The following is a 12,243-nucleotide window of genomic DNA, read 5'->3' as shown; positions in this document are numbered from 1 at the left end:
GGGAGGAGCTATATATAGCAGCTCTGCTGTGGTGCTCTTTACCACCTCCTGCTGACCAGGAGGTGAAATCCCACAAGTAAGGATGAAAATCCGTGGACTCATCGTGTCGAAAAAGAAACAAATTATCAGGTAAGCATACATTTTTCTTTTCTTGTTTGCTATTTCTTATGCTCGGTGAGTGTCAGAGCTCTTGGCATTACAGTATGAGTCTCATCTTATTCCATTCAAATAAGGTAGTTTTACGTACTAAATTAGGATTTCTTCCTAAGTTGATTTCTGATCGGAACGTTAATCAGAGATTTGTTGTTCTTTACTTGTGTCCTAATCCATTTTCTTAGAAGAAAAGACTTTTGCTCAATTGGGGGACGTGGTCCATTGCTTTAAAGTTTTACCTGCAGGCGAGTAGGGACTCTCGTCAGTCTTCTTCTTTTGTTTGTGGTTTTCTCAGAAAAACGCAAGGGACACAAAGCTATGGCTACTTCTTTCTTTTTGGCTGAAGAGTATCTTACGTTTTCATATGAGACTGCTGGACCAGCAGTCTCCAGAGAGAGTTATGGCTCATTCCACGAGGGCTGTTGCTTCCTCATGGGCGTTCAAAAATGAAGCTTCTGTGAACAGATTTGCAAGGCTGCAACTTGGTTTTCTCTTCACTCTTTTTCAAGGTTTTACAAATTTGACACTTTTTGCCTCGCTGAGGCAGTTTTGGTAGAAAGGGTTCGTCAAGCAGTGGTTGCTTTCCGTTTTATGTTCCCTGTCTTGTCCCTCCCTATCATCTGTGTACTCTTGCTTGGGTATTTAATATCATTAGTAATTAAGATGATCCGTGAACTCATCGTGTCTTAAAAAAGAAAAGAAAATTTATGATTACTGATAAATGTATTTCTTTTTTGACACGAGTCCACGGCCCGCCCTGTTCTTTTAGACAGGTTGTGGGTTATTGTAAACTTCAAACACCGCTGCACCTTGGCTTTTCCTTTCTCTTCCTAACTTCGGTCGAATGACTGGAGTGGGGAGGGAAGGGAGGGAGCTATTTAACAGCTCTGCTGTTGTGCTTCTTTGCCTCCTCCTGCAGACCAGGAGGTGAATATCCCATTAGTAATTAAGATGATCCGTGGACTCATTGTGTGAAAAAAATAAATTTATCAGGTAAACCTAAATTTTCTTTTTTTAAAACTGGGCACTTTATCATCAAAATTTACATTCACTTTAAAGGATGCAACCAGTTTTGTGCTTTGGATAGCTTATCATACATTGATTTAACTTAAATTTAAGCAACATTAAAAAAGGTCATGGGGAGAACACTAGTAGTATACAGTCATCCGCATACAGTAGATTACAAACTTTGTGTGTGTATATGTGTATACACACACCCTATACCTTTGGTGTGTTAGGGTGGGGCAACTCGCATGTCTCATGATGATAAAGCTTTGGGTATTGTTGCTTGTGAGAAGTCTTCAAATTGTGTTTTCACAGCCCCCCAAGAGGCTGTAGTCTTGTCAGGGTTTTTTCCCTGTTGTGTTTGCCAAGTGCTGCTGGCAACCATTTTACTCAACTCTCTTCCTGACTATGGTGCATTGTGGGGGATGCTGCTCAATTCCTGCACTTCCTTTTATGGCCAAACTGCTGGGCATCATCCATGTGAGACAGGATGCAGTCTCAGAATTGTGATGTCATCACTTATTATTTAAAGGGCCTCTGTTCAGTATGCTTTGCCTTTGCGTTGGTCTGAGACCTGTTTGTGAGAGTTTCTGTGTATTACCTGGCTGCCTGACGTCCTTCTTCCTGTTTCCTGATCCCTGGTTTGTTCCGACTCTGTTGTTTTCCTTGTTCCTGATTCCGGCTTGTCTGACTCTTCGCTTTGGGCTCCTGACTCGACTCGTCTGACTTCCAGTTCTGGTTTGATTCCTGCTCGTTACTTGACTTGTGGACTTTTTAATTATTTTTGCTATTAATAAAGGTGTTATTATTTTTTGCACTTCTCGTCTGTCTGATTCCTGGCACCCAGACAAGTGTATCCTGAAGAAATAAAAGCACTAACCCAACAATTGTTAATCCAGTGCAGGAGCTCCTTTTAAAATCATGCAAATTACTGTATAAAGGCAGTTTTACTTTTTAATTTTTCCGGTTTAATCTTGCATATCAAATTAAGCGCTCTGTATTTTATTAGGTACTGTGATCTAAATCCTCATTACAAATCTAATTAAAGTGTTTAGCTTAATGTTCTCAGCTTCCAGGTGATAATTATGAGATTTTCTATCTTTGTTCTCACCATTACAGAAAGTGATACTGAATAATGTACTTACACACTACAGCTGTCTGAGCCACAGTTTAATACAAATGTATTGCTGTGATCAGCAAATTACTTTTTCTTTCAAAAAGCAGGGAGAGTCCACAACTTAATCCCTTACTATTGGAAATACAACACCTACCACCAGGAGCAGGCAAAGACACCCCAGCCAAAGCTTAAATATCCTAAAGTCTAAGAAGGGGAGCTAAATCTGCTAAGTCCCACCCCTTGCATAATAGTTGTGGGTCCCTCTGAGCCATCAACCTCTTAGGACTCTGTGATCCGGGAGATGCCTACCCTATCCCCTCAAATTGCTTCACATGCAGTTCCCCCGTAGCACGCTTTTTCCCTGCATACTTTTCCACGCAGTTGCAATCTGCTGTGTCTGCAACCCTGAGTGCCTTACTATCTATGAAAAACGAAAGAGAAAGGTTAAACATAGTTCTACTGAATTAGATATAGCTAATTTTCCAATCCGATTTAGCCAGTAATGTCTCAACTCTGAGGATGAGGGTAACCTCTGTAGCGTCAGATGGTGAACTCTCGGAGACTTCATTTACTAAACCTCCATCCGAGGAGTCCTCCTTCAGATTTAAGGTAGAACATCTGTGTTTTTTTTACTAAAGGAGGTTCTGTTCTACTTTAGAGGTCCCGGAAGCAAAACTGCCTGAGGAGCCTAATGATCCCTAAGTTAGACAGGGTTTACGAGGACAGTAAGGCCCCACAGACTTTTCCTTTCCCAGTTCACATGGGCAAACATTATCAGTAGTGAATGGAAAGAATTGAAACTCCTTTTTTTTTTTTTTCTCTTAGTCAGCTTTTAAGAAGTTATTCCTGGTCCCTGACTCTCAGCTGGAACTGTGGGGTTCCATCCCTAAGGTGATGGCGCCATTTCAACGCTAGCTAAGCGTACCACTATCCCTCTGGATGACAGCTCTTCCTTTAGGTACCTATGGACAAGACGTTGGAAAGTCACCTGAGAAAACATGTTCAGACACAGGGTTTTTATTCCAACCGCAGCAGCAGTAGCTGCTTGTGGCTGGGGCAGCCACCTACTGGTGTGACTCTGTCCAGAACTTAACAAGGTGGAATCTCCCCTCGAGGATATTCAGGATAGGATTAAGCCTTAAGAATAGGCTAACTCCTTTATCTGATACAAATTTGCAAATTATACGCCTGAACGCAAAGGCTTCAGGCTTTGCTGTCCTAGCTTGCAGGGCTCTCTGGTTGAAATCTTGGTCGTGGATATGGTTTCTAAATCCAGTCCTTCCTTTCCTTGCCATTCAAGGGGATGGTTTTTTTGGTCCAGGTCTGGGCTTCTGCAGATAAGAAGAACAGACCTAAAGGACGGCAGTCCTCCTCTAATTGTTGTTCGGACAAGTCCAAAAGAACTTCAATCATCCTCCAAACCCAAGAGTACCTAGAAGCCTGCTCAGTCTGGAATAAGTCCAAGCAGACATCAAATCTGCATGAAGGGGTCGCCCCCCGATCCGGGATTCCATCAAGTAGTGGGCAGATGGTCCGTTTTTCTCAGATGCCTGGTTCCAGGATGTTCAGGATCCTTGGGTGCTAGAGGTTGTTATCTCAAGGATACAGGATAGATTCAAATCTCATCCGCACAGGGGCAGATTCCCTCCTCTCCAGACTATCTACAAGACCAGAGGAGAGGACAGCCTTTTAGATTGTGTACTGGATCTAGCTGCCTTAGGAGTAATAAACCCTGTTCCTACATCAGAAAGAGGTCTGGGGTTCTATTCAAATCTATTTGTGGTTCCCAAAAAGGAGGGGAAGCTTTGGTCTAATTCTGGACTTGAAGTGCCTTAAAGAAATTTCTAAGTGTCCCCTCAAGTTGGGAGATATCAGATCGATCTTTCCCCTGGTTTCAGGAAGGACAATTAATGACTTGTCGATCTGAAGGATACAGTTCCTGAGGTTTGCCTTTCTGGATCCGCACTTCCAGTTTATAGCACTTTCCATTTGGCTTAGCTACTACACCCAGATATTTACAAAGGGTTCTGGGTGCTCTACTAGCAGTGGCCAGAACCCAAGGTTATTGCAATAGCACATTACCCTGGATTAAATCTTGGTAAAGGCACCATCTTTTCGTCTGGCAAGGGATCACTCAGAATTTCTTCTAAGTCTTCTTCGGTCACATGATGGAAGATAAACTTGGAGAAGAGTTATCTTACGCCAAGTACCAGGGTCAATTTCCTGGTACAGTCATAGACTTGGTATCCATGAAGATCTTTCTAATCAGAGACGTTGCAAGCTGACAACGGCGTGTCTTGCCCTCCGGGCCTTCTTAAGACCTTTGGTGGCCCAGTGTATGGAGGTGATTGGACTCATGGTGTCTTGTATGGACATAATTCCTTTTGGCCAGATTCCATGTCAGACCTTTCCCAACAGAACGTATTGGACAGCCTGTCGAGACTCGCTCTCTTTGGTGCCCTGTCAAGATCACCTGTCTTGAGGCACGTGCTTCTTTAGACTGTTCTGGAAGATTGTGACTACGGACGCAAGTCTATCTGGCTGGGGGTCCGTTTGGGGTGCCAGGATGACACAAGGGTTGTGAAGTCAGGAGGATTCCACTCTTCTGATCAACATTTTGGAACTCTGGGCAATCATTAATGCGCTGAAGGCCCCTTCTGAGTTTGTCCCAGTTTATCAGATTCCATTTGGATAATATAACTACTGTTCCTACATCAACCATCAGGGAGGAACGAGAAGTTCCTTAGCAATGAAGGGAGGTGGTCTCAAATTCTAGAATGGGCAGAAGTCCACAACTGTATGCTGTCAGCGGGTCCACATCCTGGGCTACACAATCTTTTCACCCGGGGAATGGTCTCTCCACCCGAGGTGTTTACAGAAATTTGAAGCAGATGGGGGAGGCTGGAGATAGATCACATGGCCTCCGCTCAATGCCAAACTACCCAGGTATGGGTCTAGATCGAGGGGGATCCTCAAGCAGAGTTAATAGATACTCTAGCAGTTCCATGGAAGTTCAGACTCGTATATCTCTTTCCTCCATTGCCTCTTCTCCCTCGTGTGGTTAGCATGCATCATGCAGGAGCAAGCATCAGTGTTTTCTAATTGCTCCATCCTGGCCGTGAAGGACCTGGTTCCTGGATCTGGTGAGAATGTCCTCATCTCCTCCATGGAGGTAGTTTGTCTAAGGGACCTGCTGATACAGGGCCCCTGCCTACATAAAAATCTAGATTCTCTGAGGGCTGACTGTGTGGAGATTGAATGCTTAGAGTCTTAGCCAAGAGAGGTTTTTCTGATAGTATCATAGTGTCAGGGTTGTTCACTGTTTGCCATGTGCTGCCGGGCAACCATTTTCCTCACCTCTCTTCCTGACTATGGTGCATTGTGGGGGATGCTGCTCATTTCCCTACACTTCCTTTTATGGCCAGACAGGTGTGCATCATCCATGTGAGACAGGATGCAGTCTCAGAATTGTGATGTCATCACTTATATTTAAAGGGCCTGTGTTCAGTATGCTTTGCCTTTGCGGTTGTCTCAGGACCTGTTGTGAGAGTTCCTGTGTATTACCTGGCTGCCTGACGTCCTTCCTCTTTCCTGATCCCTGGCTTGTTTCCTGACTCTGGCTGTTTTCCTTGTTCCTGATTCCGGGTCGTCTGACTCTTCGCTTTGGCTCCTGACTCGGCTCGTCTGACTACCAGCTCTGGTTTTGACTCCTGGCTTGTTATTTTACTTGTGACTTTTTAGTATTTTTTGCTATTAATAAAGGTGCGATTATTTTTGCACTTTTTGCAGTCTGATTCCTGGCACCCTGACACATAGACACTTCGATTCAAGCTGATAAGCCGGTTAGTCGGTGCATCTACCATAAGGTGTGGCGACTTATGTGGTGTGTAGGAACGTGGTGTTTGCTTGCATAAGAAAAGTGTGCCAGAAATTTTATCTTTTCTCCAACATGGATTGGAGAAGGGCCTATCTTGCCAGCTCTCTTGAAGGGACAGATATCTGCCCTGTTGGCGTTGCTGTACAAGAAAATAGTTAGCTTCCAGATGTGCAGTCCTTTGTTAAGGCTCTGGACTTAGAATCAGACCTGTGTTTAGACCTGTGCTCCACCTTGGAGTCTCAATCTTGTTCTTTGTGTTTTGCAGCAGGCTCCGTTTGAGCCCATGCATGTTGTTGACATTAAACTGGTTATCTTGGAAAGTTTTGTTTCTATTAGCCATTGCCTCTGCTCAGAGTCTCTGAGATTTCGCTTTATCAGTGTGACCCCCCCCCCCTTACCTTGTTTTTTCATGCCGATAAAGGCTGTTTTACGTACTAGTTAGGTTTCCTTCCTAAGTGGTGTCAGATCAAAACATTAATCAAGGAGATTGTTGATACTTTCCTTGCGTCCTAATCCTTCAACGAAGAATGTTTGCTTCACAATCTGGATTGTGGTTCGTTGCTTTGAAGTTTACCTTCAGTCTACTAAGGAGTTCAGACAAGTATTCATCATTTTGTCGTTTATGTCGGGTAGACGTATGGGTCAGAGGGCCACTACGTTATTCCTTTCTTTCTGGTTGAGGAGTGTCATCCGCTTGGGCTTATGCGAAAGCGGGACAGCAGCCTCCTGAAAGAATAGACGGCTCATTCCTCTAGAGCAGTTGCTTCTTCCTTGGCTTTTAAGGAAGAAACCTTTATGGAATCAGATTTGTAAGGCGGCCTGGTCCTCCTTACATACATTTACTAAATTTTACAAGTTTGATGTGTTTGCTTTGGCTAAAGCAGCTTTTGGGAGACAGGTTTTATAGGCTGTGGTGCCCTTTATTAGGGTCCACCTTTTTCGTGTTCCCTCCCGTTATTCCTTCAGTGTCCTCTGGAGCTTGGGCATTGTTTTCCCCAACAGTAAGGAATTAGAGTCGTGGACTCTCCCGCCTTTGGAAAGAAAACAAAATATATGCCTCACCAGATAAATTCCTTTCTTTCTGGCAGGGAGAGTCCACGACCTTGCCTGTAAGAATTTTTTGGGTGCTCTCCCTTTTTGTTTTTCTTCTGGCACCTTTATACCCTGATGTTTCACCTACTTTTCCTTGTTCCCTCGGCCGAATGACTGAGGGGAAGGGGGAAGTGGGAGGGATATTTAAGCCTTTGCTCTGGTGTCTTTGCCTCCTCCTGGTGGCCAGGTGTTATTTCCCAACAGTAAGGAATGAAGTTGTGGACACTCCCTGACCAGGAAAGAGTGGAATTTATCTGTGTAAGCATACATTTTGGTTTTCTTAACAAACGTTTTTCACAAGTGTCTATAGAGCGAGGTATAAACATTTGTTATAATTGCATTATTAGTTATGATCTGTGCCGTATACTGAATGTATCGTAGCCCCAGGGTACTCTTATTAGGTACGGTCTGTCTGCTGCATATTGAATATATTGTAGCCCTAGGTGTACTGCGTTATTAGGTACGGTCTGTCTGTATCAATAGCCCCAGGGTACTGCGTTATTAGGTACGGTCTGACTGTAACATAGCCCCAGGGTACTGCGTAATTGGGTAGGTCTCTCTGTATCATAGCCCCAGGGTACTGCGTACTTGGGGTACCGGTCTCTCTGTATCATAGCCCCAGGGTACTGCATTATTAAGTACGGTCAGTCTGTATCATAGCTCCAGAGTACTGCTTTATTAGTACCGTTGTCTGTCTGTATCATAGCCCCAGTGGTACTGCGTTATTGGTACGGTCTGTATCATAGCCCCAGGGTACTGCGTTATTAGGTACGGTCTGTCTCTATCATAGCCCAGGTACAGCGTTATTAGGTACGGGTCTGTCTGTAATCAAAGCCTCCAGGGTACTGTTATTAGGTACGGTCTGTCTGTATCATAGCCCAGGGTACTGGCGTAATTAGGTACCGACTGTCCTGTATCATAGCCCAGGGTACTGCGTTATTAGGGTACGGTCTGTCTGTATCAAAGCCCCAGGGTACTGTTATTAGGTACGGTCTGTCTGTATCATAGCCCATGGTTACTTCGTAATTAGGTACCGTCTGTCCTGTATCATAGCCCAGGGTACTGGCGTTATTAGGTACGGTCTGTCTGTATCAAAGCCCCAGGGTACTGTTATTAGGTACGGTCCTGTCTGTATCATAGCCCAGGGTACTGCGTAATTAGGTACCGTCTGTCTGTATCATAGCCCATGGTACTGCGTTATTAGGTTAGGTCTCTCGCTGTAATCAGTATCATAGCCCCAGGGTACTCTGTTATTAGGTACAGTCTCTCTGTATCATAGCCCAGGGTACTGTGTTATTAGGTACGGTCTGACTGTATCATAGCCGTAGGGTACTGCTTAGGTACGGTCTCTCTGTATCATAGCCCCAGGGTACTACGTTATTGGGGTACGTCTCTCTGTATCAGTATCATAGCCCCAGGGTACTGTTATTAAGTTTACGGTCTGTATCATAGTCCCAGGGTACTGCGTTATTAGGTACGCTCTCTCAGTATCATAGCCCCAGGTAACTGCATTATTAGGTACGGTCGGGTCTGTATCATAGCCCCAGGGTTACTGCATTATTAGTACGGTCTGTCTGCATCATAGCCCCAGGGTACTTAGCGTTATTGGGGTACGGTCTGTATCATACCCAGGGTACTGCGTTATTAGGTACTCTCTCTCTGTATCAGTATCATAGCCCCAGGGTACTGTGCGTTATTAAGGTACGGTCCTGTCTGTATCATAGCCCCAGGGTACTGCGTTATTTGGTACGGTCTGTCTGTTTCATAACCCCAGGGTACTGCTTATTAGGTAGGTTCTGTATCATAGCCCCAGGGTACTTAGCGTTATTGGGGTACGGTCTGGACTTATCAAAGCCCCAGGGGTATTGCGTTATTAGGTACGGTCTGTCTGTATCTAGCCCCAGGGTACTTGCGTATATGAATGTATCATTGCTCCATATTGTCATCTGTATATTGAATGTATCATTGCCCCATATTATCTGTCAAGGTTGAGCGCTGTTCTGATCCATGTGTTTCTCTTCTGTTCAGTGTGCTCCCAATTACTATCCCAACAGCTTTTCTGCTCCGGATGCCCAGCCTAAGCTGAGGGAGCACAAGTTCAGAGTGTCAGCGGACGTGGCACGCTACAACAGCTCTGATGAGGACAACGTGACCCAGGTAATGGCAAAGGGGTGGATAGTATGTACCATGACTTAACTAGCTGTTGCTAACACTTGATACTGGAGAAGTAAAGGGGATATGTATATATAGACCCGATGCGTGCCAACAGCCACAATAACCCCCTTTTCTCTTGTGCGTAACTGTTAGCCTTCCACTCGTAATCTAGCCCTAAATGTTTATATATGCACAGTATATATCAGTAATTAAGTGCTGCATTACAAAAGTCTGCACACACAATAAATGATTACATATGCACAGTATATATCAGTGATTAAGTGCCACATTTACAAAAGGTCTGCACACAAAATACGTTTCAGATTACAAGTGGCGCTTCCTTACGCTCAAGCAATAGGGGTTTATCGCAGGTGTTTTGTGCGCGTCGGGTTTTCATGTTTACAAGTTGAAAGTAAACTCGATCGAATTGAGCGCAATTTATGTTCAACACGCGTCAAAGTTAGCATGGCCTCAGAGCTCTGGTTAACTGTTTCATGAAACAAAACGGGTCACAAAACAGTATATGTCAGTAATTAAGTGCTGCATTACAAAGGTCTGAGCACACGTTTTATATATGCACAGTATTAATATCAGTAATTGTCACGTTACAAAATTGCTAAATTATTGTGTCCCGCAAACTGGCAAATTTTGACAGTTAACGGCATGCGATAATCAGCCATTACAAGTGGCTGGTTATTGCTACCTCTCGAGCTCACAGTAGCAATTAGCAGTATTAATGAGATCTTTATTTTTATATATTTAAGGTAAATAGTGTATGCTTCTATACATATATATTTGTGTTAATATGATATAAGATTGCTGCGCTACTTACCCCCTTCGCTAGCGCTTAGGGTTCTGAATGACCGTCCGATGGCATCCTAAGGAGGCTCCCATTGGAGCCTATGGGAAGCACACTTAGGTGATCCCAGTTGCTTCCCAGCAATGTGAACGCAAGCTCGCGTTAGCATTATTAAGTTGTAATACCAGCGCACATTAGCGTGCACTAGTATTACACAGTGGAGAGCAAATATCGATTTCTTGAAAGCGATTTTTAGTGCTCCACTTGTAATCTGGCCCTAAATGTTTTATATGTTGCATAGTTACTAAAGGTCTGTGCACACAATAGATGTTTAAATATTCACCGTAATAATATCAGTAATTAAAGGGGCATTGTACACTAGATTTTTTCTTTAGCATAGATGTTTTGTAGATGATCCATTTATATAGCCCATCTGGGTGTGTTTTCTAAAAAAATATAGTTTTGCTTATTTTTAAAATAACATTGTGCTGATTTTCAGACTCCTAACCAAGCCCCAAAGTTTTAGATGTATACTGATGTATACAGACTTCAGACTGCTTCTTTATGTATAATGGGGGCCTTTCATTTGCAAGGGGGAGGGAGGGAGGTTCTGCGATCAGCCCCTTTCAGTGGGTTCCCTGGCTAAACTTATCAATAGTGCTAAACTGGTGAGCATCGAAGTAAGCTTTTTAAAAGGTTTTATACTGGATTTTTTCATGTAATAGGCAAGAGTTGATGAGCAAGTGACGTATGGGATATACAATCCTACCAGGAGGGCAAAGTTTCCCAAACCTCAAAATGCCTATAATACACCCCTCACCACACCCACTATTCAGTTTTACAAACTTTGCCTCCTATGGAGTAGTGAATTAAGTTTGTGCTTGATTTTATGATTTCTTCTATAAGCGCTTCTAAGCATTCTGAAGCCCAATTCCTCTCAGAGTACAGTGTTTGTCAGAGGAATGTGAAGAGAGTATCGCCTATTTGATTTTATGGTTTCCCTCGCTGGAAATCTTTTTAATAGGGTTCTCTGTTTATCGGTCGTAAGGGATTCCTCTCCTACCTCCCTTTTCAGATCAACGATATATTTCTTATATACCATTACCTCGCTGACCAGCTTTCAGTATTTGTTTGGCTATCTGCTATAGTGTGGATAGATGTCTTCGGTAAGTATGTATCATTATTAGAGACACTCTAAGCTATGGGTTTGGCGCTTTATGTATAAAGTTTTAAATATATGTATTTTACGTATATTTCCATGAGTCAGGTCTATGTGTAATTTCCCTTTGCAGTCTGGCAGTTTTTGTTATGGAATCATGTTTTTAGGGAAGGTTTTTCTTACCTGGGGTATAGTCCTTTTTAATTTGACCTTGTTTTTTCTTTGAATAACTTGCAGCAATTAGGCTTGTGAGGGTGCAAAATGCTATTTCTTTCATGTAATTAGCAAGAGTCCATGAGCTAGTGACGTATGGGATATACATTCCTACCAGGAGGGGCAAAAGTTTCCCAAACCTTAAAATGCCTATAAATACACCCCTCACCACACCCACAATTCAGTTTTACAAACTTTGCCTCCGATGGAGGTGGTGAAGTAAGTTTGTGCTAGATTCTACGTTGATATGCGCTCCGCAGCAGGTTGAGCCCCCGTTTTTCCTCTCAGTCGTGCAGTGAATGTCAGAAGGGATGTGAGGAGAGTATTGTGCCTATTTTGAATGCAGTGATCTCCTTCTAAGGGGGTCTATTTCATAGGTTCTCTGTTATCTGGTCGTAGAGATTCATCTCTTACCTCCCCTTTTCAGATCGACGATATTCTCCTATATATACCATTACCTCTGCTGATTCTCGTTTCAGTACTGTTTTGGCTATCTGCTATATGTAGATGAGTGTCCTGGGGTAAGTAAGTCTTATTGTCTGTGACACTCCTAGCTATGGTTGGGCACTTTGTTTATAAAGTTCTAAATATATGTATTCAAACATTTATTTGCCTTGACTCAGAATGTTCAACTTTCCCTTATTTTTCAGACAGTCAGTTTTCATATTTGGGAT

The 12,243-nt window shown here is 43.3% G+C and overlaps 1 protein-coding gene across 1 annotated transcript in view; it reads left to right on the top strand.

The window, feature by feature from the left end:
• LOC128644603 (catalase) overlaps positions 1-12,243 on the top strand; it is an 82,392-nt gene that overhangs the window by 15,567 nt on the left and 54,582 nt on the right. Inside the window, exon 4 of the mRNA XM_053697149.1 lies at positions 9,273-9,401. Coding sequence (XP_053553124.1) covers positions 9,273-9,401 — 129 coding nt within the window. The remainder of the gene's footprint in view (positions 1-9,272; positions 9,402-12,243) is intronic.

The sequence above is a fragment of the Bombina bombina genome, unplaced genomic scaffold (assembly GCF_027579735.1).
Source record: "Bombina bombina isolate aBomBom1 unplaced genomic scaffold, aBomBom1.pri scaffold_530, whole genome shotgun sequence".
NCBI classification, from domain to species: Eukaryota; Metazoa; Chordata; class Amphibia; order Anura; family Bombinatoridae; genus Bombina; species Bombina bombina.
This window is presented reverse-complemented; position numbering and strand designations above follow the sequence as displayed.